This window comes from Cloeon dipterum, chromosome 4 (assembly GCF_949628265.1).
Source record: "Cloeon dipterum chromosome 4, ieCloDipt1.1, whole genome shotgun sequence".
NCBI classification, from domain to species: domain Eukaryota; kingdom Metazoa; phylum Arthropoda; class Insecta; order Ephemeroptera; family Baetidae; genus Cloeon; species Cloeon dipterum.
Window position 1 is genome coordinate 25,479,458 of NC_088789.1, and position 18,361 is coordinate 25,497,818.

General features: G+C 37.8%; 2 protein-coding genes across 2 annotated transcripts; one reads left to right on the forward strand and one right to left on the reverse strand.

Annotated features, from left to right (window-relative positions):
* Positions 1 to 7,292: 7,292 nt before the first annotated feature.
* On the reverse strand, positions 7,293 to 8,514 carry LOC135943135 (ejaculatory bulb-specific protein 3-like). The gene is made up of 2 exons (XM_065489554.1): positions 8,315 to 8,514; positions 7,293 to 7,912 (listed from the first exon to the last, which is right to left on the reverse strand). The coding sequence occupies exons 1-2, from the start codon at positions 8,511 to 8,513 to the stop codon at positions 7,728 to 7,730; spliced, it is 384 nt and encodes a 127-aa protein (XP_065345626.1). The 5' UTR covers position 8,514; the 3' UTR covers positions 7,293 to 7,727.
* A 1,275-nt stretch (positions 8,515 to 9,789) lies between these two features.
* LOC135943586 (asparagine synthetase [glutamine-hydrolyzing]-like) lies at positions 9,790 to 16,705 on the forward strand. The gene is made up of 10 exons (XM_065490214.1): positions 9,790 to 9,887; positions 11,842 to 11,984; positions 12,045 to 12,170; positions 12,237 to 12,474; positions 12,530 to 12,697; positions 13,707 to 13,882; positions 13,936 to 14,116; positions 14,182 to 14,389; positions 15,832 to 16,149; positions 16,205 to 16,705. Exons 2-10 carry the CDS (start codon positions 11,862 to 11,864, stop codon positions 16,323 to 16,325), a joined length of 1,659 nt encoding a protein of 552 aa, XP_065346286.1. The 5' UTR covers positions 9,790 to 9,887; positions 11,842 to 11,861; the 3' UTR covers positions 16,326 to 16,705.
* Positions 16,706 to 18,361: the final 1,656 nt, after the last annotated feature.

Genomic DNA, 18,361 nt, shown 5'->3' on the forward strand with positions numbered 1-18,361 from the left:
CCACCTGCTAGATTTATACCTTCGCTCCCCCTCCTTCGTTCCGCGATCGCATTTTTTTATTATGCACTGCTGCTGCTGCTGCTGTTGCTGCTGGGCTCCATAATTCACCGCCGCGGTGTGTGCGGCCCCCGAAGCTGATCTCCCTGATTCTCGCGCTTAATTTACTGATAATTTTGCTCATTTTTCGCAACTTTTTCTCTGCTGCTGCTGCCATTAACCTTGGAATTTAATTTTAGATACTGTGGTGAATGTGAAGTTTTGATTTAAAGGCGGTGAGACTTTAAAGATAATTTACTTGGAAAGTTTATTTCACCTTCTAAAAATTCATTTACATTTTTGTTTTTAAATTTTAATTATTCCTTTTACAAGAACACAGACCTATTGATCTGAAAAATGATTATTTCCTTATCACCTGGATGCAAAGTTTAAAATATAATGAAGTCGTGCCAAAGGAAAACTTTCCGATTTTTGCGGTTTTCCAGTTGTGACGATAGTTCAAATATCGCACTTTAAAAACTTTCTATACGGCTGTAAAATCTGATAGGTTGAAAATTTTTTTATCTAGATTACCAACATTTTTAAAATTGAAAATATGTTGGCAAATTACCTGAGGGGTACGAGTTTGGCTTTATAATTCAGCTGTTATATTGTATGATTGATTTATAGAGATAAAAACAATTTTTACATTCGGAAAGCTGATAAAATCTTTTGCTCTGCCCAATTTCCTGGAGAGCCGTTTGAAAAGTTGATTCAAACATACCATTGCAGTACGAAAAAAAATAGAAATGACCAAAATGATGCTTGATTTTATGAGAACCTCACTTAGAAAAAGTTAATACACTCTACCACAAGCCGTAACGTTCCAGCATTAGATTTTCCCAGCGCACTTTTCTGTCAGAAGTATTTGGAAAAAATCACCAACTTTCCCATAAGTGTAAATATCGTTTATCATTCGATCTTTTTTAATTAAATTTTTTAAAATATTTGCTATCATATATATTTGCAAATTATCAATTGAAGTGTCCCACCGAAATCTCGTTCTTAAACGTCTGTATTATTTTTCAATTGGGAAAGTGCTCCGATGCATGGCGCTTCTCGCGCCAAATCCGTTTGATGTTCAGTATGGTGATTTTGCAACTTGTGACACTCGACACTCGTAATTAAAGAATGCACACAATAGGAAATTTTGCAGATGCAAAAGTTGACAAAAGTGCATCTGCAGCTTGCTGTTGTATTGTGTTAAACGCACGCGAATGAAATAACATAGTGTTCCTGATAAGACTCGCTTCTTGGCACACAAATGCATCTGCTCGCCTTAACCCGTCATACCACCGGATGCCGCACCTGCGCTTCTCGAGAATTTGCCATTATTTGGCCTCAGCAGTGGCGGGGACAAAATACTGAAATTACGTTCAAGAAACAATAGACATTTTTATTTACAATATCTCTTTCAACGATCTAAAAGTAAATTTATTTTGAAATAGTAATATATTTCCCATTTTTTCTCTTGGATATAATAAAATACTTTCATTCTAATTTGGAGGGCTGGGAAATCCAAGATCTATCTAATTGCGATTCTCGACTATCGTCAGAGACGCGGATATAATATAGAAGAGAGAAATGACGCACGCGGCAAGTTGCGGGCTTCAATGGAGCAATATAAGTTGCTACGCTTGCAATAAGGATCTTGTCTATTTGCTAACTCGTTAACACTGGCAGCTCGCAGGTAAACTATGGAATATATTAAAACACCTTGAAAATAAATTTTTCAACAGCTCTCTTGAAAGATGATTCCAAAAACTAATATGGAAAAGTTTATCATTTACCTGTCAAAGGCAAAAAAACTGGAACTGAAAGAATATGTCGCGCAATGTAAATAAGAAGTTAAATCAATTTATTTTGTACCTTAATCAAATATGTTCAGATCTTGATTAAATTTTGTTGATGAATGCTTAAACCTAAAGTATAAGATAGAAATTCGAATAAATGCTTATTTTACGGGAGAATTTAGGGATTTTTTGAAAAAGTCAAGTTTTTCAAATGGTCGTATCTCGGCTTTTGGTTTAGATAACTTAAAATTTTTGGTGTCTTGAATTTAGTTCAAGACATTTTAAATAATTTGATATCATTGACCAATTTTCAAAGGTCAAGGTCACAAAACATGATTGAATCGTTAAAAATTCACCATATATATCGACGGTAAAAATTCCTCCAAGTTTGAAAGTGCCCGATTTAATAGAAAAAACGATATGAAAATGAGTTACGTTTTTTTTTTCGAGATATTAATATTTGGACTCCAAGTGTAAAAAACGTGTTTTTTTCGTTTTTTGCACCCTAAATCATGAGGTATCCTGTAGTTTGCTCAGTATTTCCCACATTTTGATATTAATCATTAGACCAATTCAGAATTTTTAGAGGCATAGCGGTTGGGGGTTAGAACTCATCCCTTATCTCTGAGTGGGGCTTTTTGGGGCTTAATTTAACTTGCTCGAAGCACGAAGAATAGGTTTTGAGATTCGCATGTTTTTCACAACCACAATTTCAAATCTGGAATTATTTTTGCTGTTTTACCGAAGCAAATATTTTACTCTATAATTTTAGTTCTTCTGGGGACACCAAATAAGTTGAATTGGTTAAACCTGTGTGGGTATCTCTTTCTTAGTCTTTTTCAACTATATCTCCTCAAATGCCAATTAAAATGCGTGGGATCGAAAATTAAAATAATATGAGATCGTGGGACAGGTTATCCTCGTGCCGCTAGGTAGCGCCAGTGCCCAAGCATTCGTCAGGCTTTATACAGAAGTCGGTTTGCATACAGTGCTTGGTGTACCGATTGCTCCAACACCGTCTTTCAAAGGTAGGAGGTGGTGTTCAGCAGAAGTAAAGCCTGAAATTATTCCTTGACGCTCAAGCAAAGGTTATACCGATTTAAATAAATGTATCGGTGTTTTCTGACTCATAAGAGCAACAAAGATTTTGAAAATCCTGAGGAGCAAAAAGCCGGTCGGTGCTGCAAATTGAGAAATTCGCCTTTTTCTGAATGAAAAAGTATGGTTTAATTTGATACACGTGAAACTTTCCTCCTGCCATGACTTTATATTTTTATAATTTGAAAAGATTGCATTTAATTGGTTCCTCAGAGTCAGCAGAAAGTATATTTAAGGTTTAAGTGCCCCGCGGGTGCATTATTTGATGTACATTTTGGCAGTGATGCAGCGCTCAATATAGCTGACAGAAAGCGATCACAAATTTTTTTTTCCATCACGGAACCTTTGAAGAGTACGAGTTGGACTACTAGGGGATGATCATCCTGATCAGGCAGAAGAAGTACTACTCAACAGTATATATATACTGCTAACGCCTGTTTACCAAATGGCTGCATTTGGATAAAGTTTGGTGCTCTTCTGTCAAAATACAATTAAAGTTGTGCTTTTTATAGAAACTTTTTACTATTTGAGTTTGAAGAAAAGCAGCCGTGACGACGCAGTGATACTTGATAAAGCTGAACAGTAGATCAGGACCAAAGGAACAGTAGTTAAATGTTAAATTTCAGATTTTATACCATATTTCTTTAAATATTAAACGGGGTTTCAATGATTATTCACTTGATTTCGATTCCTCTCGTCGCGATCTATCCGGTTGGTGTGCGTATTTCCATTCTGGTGAAATAAATCATGATTTCTATTAAGGGGATAGTGCTTTTCGCTTGATTAGCGTGCAAGTTTTGAGCCAATTTTCTCAAACGTTATATATATGGAAACCTGTGAAATATTTTGCTTTTTTCCTAATTTTTAGATGGTATCGCTCAAGTTAAGGTAAAAAGAATTTTACTCAAATTTACAGTACAGATTTTGTATTTTTAATAAAAACAATTTAAACTCACTCTTGAGCTCACGTCCTTCGGAGGTGCAGGGTCCCTGATCCAATAGACATTTGACGAAGTTGCCGAGGATGCGGTCGTTATTTAGGATGCGGTCCAGGTCGACGTTATCGTACCTTTTAGCCCTTTTAGTATACCTGCTGGGCGGCGGTGCGGCCACGGCAGCGGCCACCAGCACCACGAAAAACAACACTTGCATGCGGGCCATGGCGGAGATCGAGTGCTGGCCGCCCGTGCCCCACCTGCTAGATTTATACCTTCGCTCCCCCTCCTTCGTTCCGCGATCGCATTTTTTTATTATCCTGCTGCTATTACATGGGCTTCATAATTCGACCGCCGCGGTGTGCGCGGCCCCCTAAGCTGATCTCGGTGATTCTCACGCTTAATTTTCTGAAATTTTGATAATTTTTTGTAACTTTTGTCTCTACTTCTGCCGCCAATAACCATGGAGTATAATTTTAGATACTGGGGTGAATGTGAAGTTTTGATTAGGGTGACTTCTAAGAAATAGGAGCATTGTTCCTAAAAAAATGTTATACCTTCTGAAAATATTTTACTTTTTATATTTTAAAAATTTATCTGACATAAACACAACTATTTGATCTCTGGGAATTGATTTTTTTTTCACCATCATCACATCACACAGAGTTTAAAATAAGATTTAAAATATGGCAGAGGAAAAAACTGTCCGTTATATGCGGTTTTCCAGTTGTTCAAATTAGAGCGTCCATTGGGATGGGGAAATTTTTGGGTATACCAAGGAATAAACCGGAACATTTAAATCCCGAGCAGAAGTATAAGAATCGGCCCGGGATCGGGCATATTTTTTCGGGACAGGAATCCTGATGAGCAGTTCCAGGCGAATTCGGCCTTCAAATTTTGGAGGTCGATTGGACGGGATTTTCAATTTATATTTGAGCATTATCAATAGATGTCTCCCAACGAAATGTCGCTCTTCAATTTCTGCATTTTCAATTAGGAAAATGCTCCAATGCATGCGCTTCTCACGCAAAATCCGTTTGATATCCAGTGGCGCAGCTTATGACACCCGCATATTTTTCTTTTGAACATTCTCCTCAGCACATCCCGTGCGCTATGAGCCTTTGGTTCCCAATATTCTGATGGGGCCCGAGTGGCCGCAGAGGAGCTTTTGACAGACAATAATTAATTGTCTTTATAAGGCCGCTGGAAAGGTGCATAAACCAGCAAGTGGCGACGAGTCACCGCTGGTGCGTCTCCCAGCCCGTTAGGTTATTTGAGAATTTCGAGTCACCAAATTAACCAACTTTTGTCATCTATTAGATTGGGCAACCTGTTTTTAGATCCCCAAAATTAACCTTCCATTGTCTTGACTCTCCTGAGAATGCATAGTCCATGTGAGCAAACTGGCTGGTAATTAATGCGAACAAAAGGACATTTTGCATGTATGCAAAAGTTGACAAAAGTGTTTCAGAAAATTGCGTAATTGTATTATGTTAAACGCACGTGAAAAAATCACACAGTGTTCCTGATAAGACCTCGCTTCTTGGCACGGTCATGAATCTGCTCGCATTAACCCGTCATACCACCGGATGCTGCACCTACGCTTCACGAGAATTTTGACCTTCAGCAGTGGCGGGGTCAAAATACTGAAACTACACTACTCGATTATTGAAGAAACATTCGTAAATTTTTATTTAAAATTACACATTCAACCATCTATTTTAAAATAGTAATATTTCTTAGTTTTTCACTTAGATAATCAATTTATTTCATTTTAATTTGGAGGGGTGGGAAATTCAAAAATGTAATTACGATTCCACCGTCAGAAACGCGAATATCCATATCGCAAGTTAATCATTTACCTGTCAAAAATTGCAAATAATATGAATTGAAAGAATTTTCCGCGCAGTGTATAGTAAAGAAATTAAATCAGTTTCAATTAAATTTTTACCTTTATAAAATAAAATAATGCAGGCATGAGTCTTCAGAGCTTGATGAAATTTTGTGGAGGTGTTGCCCTAGCCGACCAATGTTGAACCCTCAAAAATAAGGTTGAAATTCCACAAAATGCCCATTTTACAGGGAGTTTTCGGGGTTTTACGGAAAATCAATTATTTAAAAAAATCCAGTAACTCGGCTTCTGGTTGATATAAATTGACATTTTTAATCACTATAAAATTTATTTTAGGTAGAGTGGTTGGAACTCATACCTTATATCTTTGAGGGTGGATTTTTGGGGCTTAATTTAACTCGTTCAAAACATGAAGTACTTATATAGGTGTTGAGATTAATAATATTTGGTACATTCCTCCACTACGAATTTACATCTTGACTTATTTTTTTTAGTGCTTTTTACCAATTAATTTGAATGACTAAACCTATGAGTGTAAATTTTTTCTTAATCTTTTTCAACTATGTAATTCATAAAAAATACGAGATCATGGGAGTTTTATGCGTTAGAATCAGGTTTTACAGAAGCTACTTTGTGTACCGATTGCTCCAACACCGCCTTTCGAAGGTATAGGACTCTTAGCACTTGTTGTAATGCTTGTATGTATACCTTCGCAGTCCTTCCCTTCCTCTATTTCTCATGCTGAGTACATAAAATAATTTAAAATAGTTTTATTTCACAATTCTTTGTGTAATTGTTGTAAAGCGAGTAATGCTCAATTATGACAGTTAGTAAATCCAGGCTGATTTATGCAAAAGAAAATATAATTCATTTCAGGTCTCTGATACTGAAAAATTTTGTTTTTTTACTTAGGTCCTGATGAAATGGCTCATTGAAATAAAGAAAATGTAGAGCTTGACAACAATCCTAGGCACGGCGCTATGGCCCACAGGTACCAGACCGTGCAAGCGAGGCTGGCTTCGTCCTCTCATTAAACAGGTATATTAAAATGATTGCAATTTTCTCTGAGGTCTTAATTAATGATTGCAGAAGCGGAGAACTCATGCAGGAGCAGGAGCCAATCCCCCATGCACAGAGTGCTTCTGGATGAAGAGAGGTCGGTATGATTTTCCTGCCGTGCGGACATCTGGTCTAGACACGACTCAGTTTTTTATATAAATCTTAAAAATGATTTCACTGTGCAGGATTTCTCCTAAATAGAAGTTGCTGTCGTGGGGCCTCGGGTGCATTATTCTCAACAATAAACGTTATGGAAGTATTTTACAAATTCGATAACACGTATCTCCAATATTCATAACCGTGGTAAAGGACTTCTCACACAAATAGCAATCTAACGGTTCTCTTGTTTTAGAGGCTTTATAGTGGATAGTAAAATCCCCAGTGTGATTTTCTGATATATGCTTTTGACCCAAAAACAAAATTTAACCATCTTCTATCAAATTCCTCTCCGACTTTTCGGTAGAAACAGCGTATCTTGGATGAGGGCCAAGGTCTGGGAGTGAAAATAATAAGACACAATCTCGTTATAATTAAAACTATATAGTTTATTACAAAAATCCGGCGTGTGTAAATGCAAATTAAAGATAATTTAATACCAAATCTGTGTTTCCTTAACGAAGCGGAAGAGTGAAAGATATAATGTGGCCTTGCTTCGTGCATACATAATGATCCTCTCTCCTTCTGTATAACTAAGATGCATTCCGGTAAACAACTAGACAACAACTTCGGTCTCCATAATATTCAGTTCACAAAAGTCTAGGAATGCATCTCGTCAAAACACAGTATTATGTCATTTTGTACTTTGCGTGTAGAGAAATGTATGCTGTGCTGCAATATGAAAATTATACACTAATTTCTCAGCGTTATTACCGTGCAATAAGCGAAATTAGCTCTAAGAGTGCGAGTTGAGGGGTGTGTTGACTTTTATCAATTGAGCAGGATGAGGATTCAGAACTAATTGCGATTCAGATTGGCCTCGTGGCGCTTTTGGTACTCGCCGTTCGGGTCGAACTTTTTGATCAGATTGTTCCATTCATGTTGGCGGTTCTTGATCAGGAAGTTGATCACCATATCGACGGCGGCCTTCTGCTTCTGGCTGCACTTTGCGCAGTCAGTCTGGAACTCGTCAGCCATGGTTCCTGCAACAGGGAAAATAACAAAGTTAAGGGTAAAATTTAAAAATATTTGATAAACAAATATTTCTATTCGAGCAGGAATCAGGACCAAGGAAATGTTTATATTTCAGATTTTATACCATATTTCTTGAAATATTAAACGGGGTTTCAATGTTTATTCACTTGATTTCGATTCCTCTCATCGCAATCTATCCAGTGGTGTGCGAATTATGAAAATAAATCATGATTTCCATTAAGAAGATAGTGCTTGTCACTTGATTAGCGTGTAAGTTTTGAGCGTTAAATGGAAACCTGTCAAATATTTTGTTTTTTCCTCATTTTTAGATTGTGTATCGCTGAAGTTACGGAAAAAAAGATTTACACAGATTTTGAATCTTTAACAAAATAAAAATAATTTAAACTCACTCTTGAGCTCATTTCCATCGGGGGTGCAACGTCCCTGATCCATGAGACATTTGATGTAGGGGAGGAAGCGGTTATTGTCCCTGAGGATATCCTCCAGGTTGATGCCATCGAATTTAATAGAATACTTGCCGGGCGGCTCTTGGGCCACGGCGGCGACGGCCGCCAGCACCACGAACAACAACACTTGCATGTGGACCATCGCAGAGATCGAGTGTTGGCCGCCCGTGACCACCTGCGAGATTTATACCTTCGCTCCCCCTCCTATGTTTCGCAAACGGATTTTTTTAATTTTGCTGTTGCTATGGGCTACATAATCCGACCTCCGCGGTGTGCGCTACCCCCGAAGCTGAATCTCAGGCTAAATTAATTAACTGCAATTTTTCTTATTTTTCGCAACTTTTGTCTCTACTTTCTGCCGCCAATAACCTTGGATTTTAATCTTAGACACTGGGGTGATTGTGAAGTTTTTATGTAAGGGTGACTTCTAAGAAATAGAAGAATACATATATCCTAAAAAATTGTTTTCACCTTCTGAAAATTATTTACTTTTTAAATTTTATCAATTTTTTTACAAGAGCGAGCACTAGTATTGATCTCTAGTTTAAAGATGAAAATATGCTAAAGGAAAAACTTTCCATTATTTGTGTTTTTCCGGTTGTGGCGAACGTTCGAATTTCGAATTAGAGCGTCCATTGAGATTGGGAAATTTTCGGGTACTCTAGAATTTTCTGGAGCACCCGGGAAATTCAGATCCCGAGCAGAAGTCTATGAATTGGGTATTTTTTTCGGGGCAGGTATCCCGATGAGCAGCTCCAAGCGAATTCGACCTCCAAATTTTGAAGGTCGTTTGGACGGGATTTATGACACCGGTATATTTTTCTTTTCAACGTTTCTCAGCGCATCATTTGTGATTTTTGTGATCGTTGACCAAATGTCAAAGGTCAAAGGTAACAAAACATGGTTGAATATGGTTAAAAGAGTTCACAAGATTAATATATCAAAAGACAAAATTAAATTAATTTTAAATACTTGAAATATGAATTAAAATTGTTGGTGTTATTGAGATTAACGTTTTTTCCGGCCGTGAAATTCAAGTCTTAGACCCTTACAATTAATTTTTTGCTGTATTCTTTAGCACACCGAAGCAAATATTTTACTCCAATTTTAGTGCTTCGTTGTAGGACGCCAAATAAGTTAAATAATTTAACCTGTGAGTATATTTCTTTCTGAAGTTTCCTCAAATGACAATTTAAATGCTGGGGAAATTAAAATACGAGATCGTGGGGGTTGTACTCGTGCCGCTAGGTGGCGCAAATGCCGTAGCATTCGTCAGGCTTACAGAGGCCGGTTTGCTGTGCTTGATGTACCGATTGCCTTTCCAAGGTATAGGTTTTCAACAAAAGTAAAGCCTGAATTTATTGCTTGACGCTCAAGCAAAGGTTACCGGTTGAAATAAAAATATCGGTGTTGTCTGGCTTATAAGAGCAACAAAGCTTTTCTCAGTGAAAATCCTGAGGAGCAAAGAGCCGGTCAGTGCCGCAAATTGAGAATTTCGACTTTTTTCTGAATCAAGGTATGATTTTATTTTATACACGTAAAAAGTGCCTCCTGCCATTAATTTATATTTTGTGTTTGGAAAAGAATGCACTTAATTGGTTTCCCAGAGTCAGCTGAAAGTATTTAAAGTATTTAATGCCCCGGTGCAGTTGATATGTAAATTTGGCATTGATGCAGCGCCCAATAGCTGTCAGGAAAGCGAGACTTATGATTTTTCCACCCGGTGAAATTAAAAACACTGAGTCAGGGGCATTAAGTCAGTTTCTTTATAAACCAGAGCAAGTCAAAACCAAAAGTAGAGAAATATGAGGAAGTGTTTCATCATCTTTTTAGTATATAAAAAAGCAGCTTTTCGCTATGCAATGAGCAGGTAGCTGGAATCTGCGTTTAATTTCAATTTAAACCTAGATGAAGCAACCCCAATTGCATTCTACAAACAAATTTAATTTTTTCTTATTTTTAATTTCTGAACTAAAATGATAAATAAAAATTAAACTGAATTTACAAGCTCTTATACAATAATTACAAATTTTTGCAAAACTACAATACAACAAAAAAATTTAAGTGGTTTTAGAAATTAAAACACAAGAAAAAGAGACAAAATTTTGAAAACTTGTCACATAATTGTTGTTTGAGGTGTGCTGCTGAGGGGGTGCAACTGATTTTCCGGCTGCGGAGGTACGTGTCATGACAATGTAAATGGCGCAGTTTGGTTATTGATAGTTGAGACCTGGCACGGACAGAAGCTCTTTTATCCCGCGACCTTCGTCAGATTCTTTTCATCTTTTCATAATTGTATGGCCGGCTAAAGAGTCGAGTCGTTTGGCCAGAGGGAAATATTTTGTTCCCCTATTAGGCTAGCCTCGCACCAGCGTCGCGTGTAGCTAATTCAAATGGACAATCTTGAAAAAGTAAAATTGAATGTGAGGATAAAAACTTATTTACTTTAAGAATTTTTGGTTTCCGAAAATGATAATTATGCTGCTGAATTTTACTTAAATTTCACTTACATACACTTTGAAGACGTTTTAAAACTTTTAATGGATATAAATGAATTTTAATTAGGAATTAGTGTCACGCAGAGAGTAAAACGCGAAGTTTTAAATATAATAAGCCTATTATTGTAAGAGAAAAGTGTACAAGAGAGTGAGATAAGCTGATTGAATTAAAAAGAGTATGGTGGTAACGGAGAAGGACGAGAGCGAGAAAGGAGATGAAAAATATAAAAATGAAGTTGTGGGAGCGCTCCAGCACTCGCTCTTATTCTTCTCGGGTCAGGGGAGCAGAGGGATCGAGCTGTGTGGCAGGTGGCAGAGATACAAATAAAAGGCATGAAAACGAATATATCAGCATTTACCTTGTACCAGTACCTTTATATTGTTAGGTTTTGAGATTTCTATAGAACAAGTAGAGAGTGAAAAAGCATGAAAAAGATTTGGAGCGCCTTTATGGACTAGGAAAAATTTGTTAGGGTAAACTAGAGCTCCGCTGCCTCACACCTATACATAATAATGTCCAAAATATAGGGATTTTTCTGGTTAAATTTTCTTAGCTCAGTGAAATACTATATAAAAAATCAGTCTGCCTTCAGATCACCTCCTCTTTTAATTAAACCCTGTATGAGATTGCTTCGTGCTCAAGAACGCATTTGACTAAAAATACAAGAAAAATCAAGCAGTAACCGATGAAAAATGTTTTTAATTTTCCACTTAAATTCAGAATTGATTTTTTCTTTTTCATATCTATTAATTGGCGCGTGTGGAAAATGTGTATTTTCAAGAGAGCTACAATTGTAAGAGGAAGCCTCCTAAGTCAGTCTTGTCATGCCTTCATCTGGAGACATGGCTCTTCTAAAATAAGCAGAGGTCGTAAAAATGTGAAGATGGGCATAGCCAAGGGGCTTGACAGCTAATTTTAATGTTGAAAATATACCTTTTGTAAGATAATTTAATCTATTTGAAATTTTACAGTTCCTTAATTGCTTTCGACAATGTGTGGAATATGGGCCGTTTTTGGAATCTCCCCGGAGAAAATCCGACACCACGAGACGTCTGCGAAAATTTCCCACAGAGGACCGGACGCGTGGAGGATTGAGTACGACAACAGACTAAAAGTGGGTGATTTTATTTTTAATTTATTCATCATTCAATTAATTGATCGTTGAAACTTTCAGAACGGTTGTTTGTGCTTCCACCGACTAGCGATTGTGGATGAGCTGAGCGGCATGCAGCCGATGAAGAGAATCTTCAACCCTCATCTGACCCTCCTCTGCAACGGGGAATTGTACAACTGCGAAAGAGTAAGTTTTTGTGGCACTTTGTTCATTCAAAATATTCCTGTTTGTGGTAATTAAAATTTTTCGCAGCTGAGCGAAGAGTTTGGCTTCAAGTACGAGAGCCACTGCGATGTCGAGTGCATCATGCACTTGTACGACAAATTCGGCGCCGACCGCACGGCCAGCATGCTGGACGGCGTGTTCGGCTTCTGCTTGGTGGACGCCAAGAAGCGGCGCATCCTCATCGCCAGGGACGCGTATGGGGTGCGACCTTTGTTCAGGCTCACCGGGCCTGGCGGCGTCCTCGGCATCTGCTCCGAAGCCAAAGGTGAACATTTCCGGCACCGACACGTGCACAGCAGACTAAATATTCGCTTCAAAAGGGTTGATTCACTTGGTGGACGGCCCCGAGTACAAGCTCGACCCTTTCCCGCCCGGAACTTTTGAAGAGTACGAGTTGGACCTCGAGGGAAGGGCCACCCTGATCAGACAGCAGAAGTACTACACCATCGGAGACAAGCCTGCCTACCGAATGGCTGTTTTGGAAAAAGGTTAGTGCTTTTTTCTGTCAAAAAATCAGGGTTGCACCCGGGTTTTTTCACCACTGGTTTTTAACCACTCATTTTTTTTACCAATTTCTTGCGCAAGAAATGCAAGAATTGAATTTATCCCATTTTTCCTCAGTGAAAACCTAAAATTTGCGGTCGGAGTGATCAAAATTTCCTCTACTTCTGAGATTTTTTCTTTTAAATTACCATTTGCTGCCTCAATTTCTCCAAAAATTCATCGCTAAAAAGAGGCCATGAGCTAATAATTGGAAAATAATTGAAAACTGAGGTGCAAACTTTGCCTGCAAGATACTGCAGTTTAAAATTTGAAAAAAAAAACGCTTTTTTTACCACTCTGCACTGCGTTTTTTTAAATGAGGGGTTTTCGCAACCCTGAAAATATCAATTTGAGTTTTACTTTGCAGAAAATGCCTGAAAAATCATTTTACCTTTTCTAAAAATACTGTCAAAATTGTAGGAAAAAATTAGCTCTACTTCAAACTGAGTCAGTGGTCATGTAACGAAAATTTTCAGACAAAAATTGATTAAAATTGAATGATTCAGGGCAAAAATTGAAAATTATTTGAATTGTTGGATGCCATAAACAATTGATCGATAACCAATTTTTTCAACAATTTGCAATACTTAAAAAGGACCTTCCCGCAGTAAAAATTCAAATTTTGCCAATTTTTTCAACAATTTACAGTGCTTAAACATATTTTCTTGTCATATTCCGATTCCTCTCGATGAGATCTGTCCAACGGTGTATACCACTTATTGGGGAAACTCTTGGTTTTGAAATTAAATCGGATTTCAAGTAAGGAGACAGCCATTACCATTTGAAAAGCACGGTAACTTTCCAGCCAATTTTCTTAAAAAATTACAGCGCTCCTTAGGTCAATTTAGGCTTTACTGAATCCTAATTAAGGGATGAGTTTATGCATTGGCAACAACCATTTTCCAGGCTTGTTCAGTATCATTCCTCTTTTTAACTGAATTTATTTAAAAACAGACTACTCTGATGACATCTACGCCAACATCAGGACGGTGTTCACTGCAGCAGTGAAAAAGCGGCTGATGGCTGATCGCAGGATCGGCTGTCTTCTGTCAGGAGGACTGGACTCGAGTCTTGTGGCCGCCCTGCTGGTTAAACTGGCCAACGAGGCCAACTTGCCTTACAAAGTGCAGGTGAACCATTTCTTTTTATAAGAAAATTCTTGATCCAATTGAGAATTGAGCAGACCTTCTCCATCGGCATGGGCGACGAGAGTCCCGACCTGGTGGCGGCGCGCAAGGTCGCGGCCCACATTGGCAGCGAGCACCACGAGGTGGTCTTCTCCGAGAAGGACGTGGAAGACGTCCTGAAAGACGTGCTGTACCACCTCGAGATTGCGGACATCACCACCCTGAGGGCCTCCATCCGTAAGACCAGAAATTTAGAAATTTCTTCTCTGAATATGAGGCTGAGATTTAATTTAATTTCACAGCCATGTTCCTGCTGGCGAGGTACATCAAGCAGAAGACCGACTCGACCGTCATCTTCAGCGGAGAGGGCGCCGACGAGGTTGCTCAGGGTTACATCTACTTCAGGGACGCTCCTTCCGAGGAGGAGGGCCACAAGGAGAGTCTGCGTCTCCTGAACGAATTGTACCTTTACGACGTTCTCAGGACGGACAGGACCACCGCCGCTCACAGGTTAGCCTAATACTTATTTACACTGATTAAAAATAAACTATCATGCAGTTGAATTTCTAGAGTATTGTTTCATATTTGAAAACTAGAATTATGTTTCACAGAATGGAAAATTAATAATTTATTTGTATTTCCATAAGTTCTCAGATCGAGTCACCGTTTTACACGGCAATTTTCTAATTTCCTCTTCTTAAAACTTGATTTCAAGCCAACTGATTATCTTTTTCCAAGTCTCCAGCTAAAATTACAATCATCTTACTCGTAAAAAATAATATTATTCAAAACAATAAGACTTCAGGAGCAAATAACACTGAAAGCACGGAAAGTTTTCCTGGGGATTTTTCAAATTGAAAACCAAATTTGAAAATCGAGTTTTGACATTGCCGTTTTGTGGGGGCACAAAAATTTTATCAGATTACGTCAATCTAAAGTGGTGTCTTCACAAGTTTTTTTTTAAAAATTAAATTTAAGAAAATTGCGTTTTTCAGGTTTTTTAATTATGTTCTAACGCTCAAATCTCAGCTTCTATAATGGTCAGATTTTCTAAAACCCAACACTGCTGGACTTATCTTAACCTCCCCTAGATAGCCAATGTAAACTAAGGGTGCCGCACCCCTTATAAAATGGAACAAATTTATTTTTCGCTGGTAAAAACCAACTTATGCGACTAATTGAACGTGTAAACAGATGAAAGAGGATCAAATACAACCTGATGATTATTATATCTCAAAAAGACTCTTTCACCTTTAAGGTAGAAGCCATTTTTTTATTATGATAACAAAACCAACCTTGAGTGGGACTTATTTACTGTAAGGAAATTATTTAGGTGCGCAGAAAAAGCTAAGTTGAAAATGCGTTATTACGAGGAGAAATCGGGCCGCACATGTTTTGCAAGCCCTGCGCAGCACAAAAGGCGGATTAGTGGAAAATTGTGCGCTTTTCTTTGACGGCTGGATGCGACTTTGAAATAGCAATCTAATATGCCAACAGATTGTGAATACCAAAAGCGTCTTGGGTGTTCGTAATTTTGGCTTCAGGGAATTATAAAACGGGAGGCATTTCGTTGGAGTTGGTCGAGCTTTTATTTTTTCCCCTAATTTGTTTAATCAAGTTAACGCGGTAAGATCTGCTTAAGAGGGAAACGTGGCAGTGACGGGTCAATTTCGGAGTTAGTCGCTGGCGCTTAATTCAGTCCGAATTAAATATAAGTGACACCTGACTCGTCTCAGCTCCAAAAATTCATTTCCCTTTTCCTCCTATTTTCGTCTCTTATTTACCCTTCTAACAACAGCACCTACCTCACAATAACGTTTATCAAGCAAGTACCACACATCATAACCTCAAAATTTATTAGCTAGATAAAATTATTGACTCTTTAATTCAACTATTTATATAGTTTTCTGTTTTACTTTATAAAGTAAATAAATTTGCTTCCAATTTTTCAGTTTGGAGGTGAGGGTGCCATTCCTGGACCACCAGTTCTCAAGTTACTACCTGAACCTGCCGAAGAAGCTGCTCCAGCCGCAGGACAACGTTGAGAAGTACGTTCTGCGGAAGGCCTTCGACGGGCTTGACCTGCTGCCCAAGGACATCCTGTGGCGCCACAAGGAGGCTTTCAGCGATGGCGTCGCTTCCAAGAAGAAGCCGATTTTCAAGATCCTGCAGGAAACCATCGAGCCCCTCGTGCCGAATGAAGCGCTGGCCGAGGCAGAGAAACGGTTCCCTCAGTGCACGCCGAAAACCAAAGAGGCCCTTTTCTACAGGTATTATCAGTTTTGAATCTTTTAAACGTATTTATTATAATTTTTTATTCGACAGGCAAGAGTTTGACTCCAACTACCCTGGCCAGGGCCACTGGTTGCCCCACTTCTGGATGCCCCGCTGGAGCGACGCCACCGACCCCTCAGCCCAGTTTATCAGCCACTACGCAGCTGAATAAATTGGATCTGAAGTGCCGTTTTTAATCCATTTTAGTTATTTTGGCGAGTTAGAAAAATCACCAACAGACTAATTAGGCGAAAATCTGGTGTTTATGATCGAAGTGAGCACAATTTTCATCTGCAGAGTATTTTATTTATTAATTTGAAAAGACTGCAATAATCGAGCTATATTATTTTAATAAAAAATCCTTTTTGTGTGAAGGATTGCAATTGATGTTTTGTTATAAAAGCAAAATCAAAATTAGGAGCTATAGAGGTATATTGAATATCAAACAGATACTGAAGATTTATTTAACACATTCAAAACTATATAAATTTTGTTGAAATGGATTCAAAAAGGCTTGCGAATGCTTAAATAAAACGTTTGGTGAACCAAAAATTATTCCCCCGTTTCATTTCAGATTCATTTTCATGAGTAATTATTTCATTTTATTTTTCTCTTCATTTTAGACGCCATCTTAACCTATATACTCATGCTGCTGGAAAAAAATCAACCTTTAAAGTGTTTCACGTATGTGTCTCTTTGAACATGCGCGTTGGCATTCAAAAAGTCTAGAAATAATATTATACCGATATTAATCATTCTAGTTTTTTGCAAAACATTTACGACAAGACTGATTTGCATTCTGCTTTATATATAGCGTTCCATTTATCTTTTGATTGGATGCTGGAACAACGGAGAAATGATGCAAATTATTGCAGAGATCAAGCGCGGCGGTGTGTATGTCTGTCGTAGATGCATAGGGCTGATATATAAATTACCATCGGGGACTATAATTACTTCATCGCGCACAACCTTTAGTAACATACACACACATTCATTTCTTTTATATAAAATGCCTTGGAAGGTCGCTCAACCTGATAGCATTAATATATAGTTTTCTGTTCAATGACTGCGAAATTATTTTGCTTTTTGCAGAAGAGTTATAATTAAAACACAATTATTGTTGTTACTTTTTACAGATCAACTGCACAAATTCAATTAAGACAATCAGATAGGGGTTTGAACTTTTTTCGGCTTGAAACACAAAAAATAAGAGAAATTAAAAATAAAAAGACCCTTTTATTCGTCACAAACGCGTAAATTTAGGCGGCGCCGCTGGCTAAATAACCGGCTGCTGCCGTATTTTATTTTGCCGGTGGCTAGAAAGGCTGAAAAACTTTTGAAAGTTAAGTTTGATAGTGCTTAACGGCTCAAAAATACGGAGGCCAATATTTCTTTCTCCAGCAATTTTAGATTTTTTCGACTTCGAGATTAGCGCTTGTGCTTAATAAATTCCCTCAGTGCCCGTTAAAAACCAAAGAGGCCCTTATCTCCTGATATTATTTGCCGGCTATAAGAACCGTCCAATTTTGATGTCCTTGGTTATGGTCAAAGAGTCAGAACCACTAATTTTGGTTTCTAAATTAAATAGCTATTTTTAAAAAAAAGAAAAATATTTGGAAGTCCAGCCATTTCAGTAGAATTAACGGCTGGTGCTTATACAGCTGACAAGGTATATAGCACAATTAATACAGTCATGTACACAATATCATGCAAACAAAATTAATGCAGTGTATAGTCGATGAGAGTCCAATTCAACTTGTTTATAAGACACTTTGGTTTTATTTTGCTTAACATCAATTTTGTCACTCTGATTTTTGAACTCACTCGGTAACATGTTTCACAGTCTCGGCAAAATAAATTCAGACGTTCTATTGAAGTGTTTTATATTTAACGTTGGTTCAACAACTGGAGCAGAAAGCAACATTCGTTGATTATTACTGGTGGAGTCTCTGAACACCAAAGTTGCCATCAAAATATGTGATACACAACGAATTAAATGATAAATTTAGTCAACAGGCAACACACGCCAAAAATTTAAGAAATTCGCAACTTTTTGTTTTAATTTTTTTTAGAACACAGCTTATGCAATATTTTTTTGGAGGTGTAATAAAGGCGAAAAGTTCACAGCTCCCCATGTGGTTATGCCATAATTCAAATAGGAATGAGCAAGAGAAAAATACACGATTCTTCGCATATTAATAGGGCATG

What these genes read in the sequence shown, in the direction of transcription:
- LOC135943135 (XM_065489554.1), bottom strand. Translation starts at nt 8,513, where the DNA reads ATGGTCCACATGCAAGTGTTGTTGTTCGTGGTGCTGGCGGCCGTCGCC. An exon ending in CGATGGAAATGAGCTCAAGA is followed by an intron (nt 7,913 to 8,314) that starts GTGAGTTTAAAT and finishes TCCCTGTTGCAG; the next exon opens with GAACCATGGCTGACGAGTTC.
- LOC135943586 (XM_065490214.1), top strand. Translation starts at nt 11,862, where the DNA reads ATGTGTGGAATATGGGCCGTTTTTGGAATCTCCCCGGAGAAAATCCGA. An exon ending in CATCTGCTCCGAAGCCAAAG is followed by an intron (nt 12,475 to 12,529) that starts GTGAACATTTCC and finishes TCGCTTCAAAAG; the next exon opens with GGTTGATTCACTTGGTGGAC. An exon ending in AAAGAGGCCCTTTTCTACAG is followed by an intron (nt 16,150 to 16,204) that starts GTATTATCAGTT and finishes TTTATTCGACAG; the next exon opens with GCAAGAGTTTGACTCCAACT.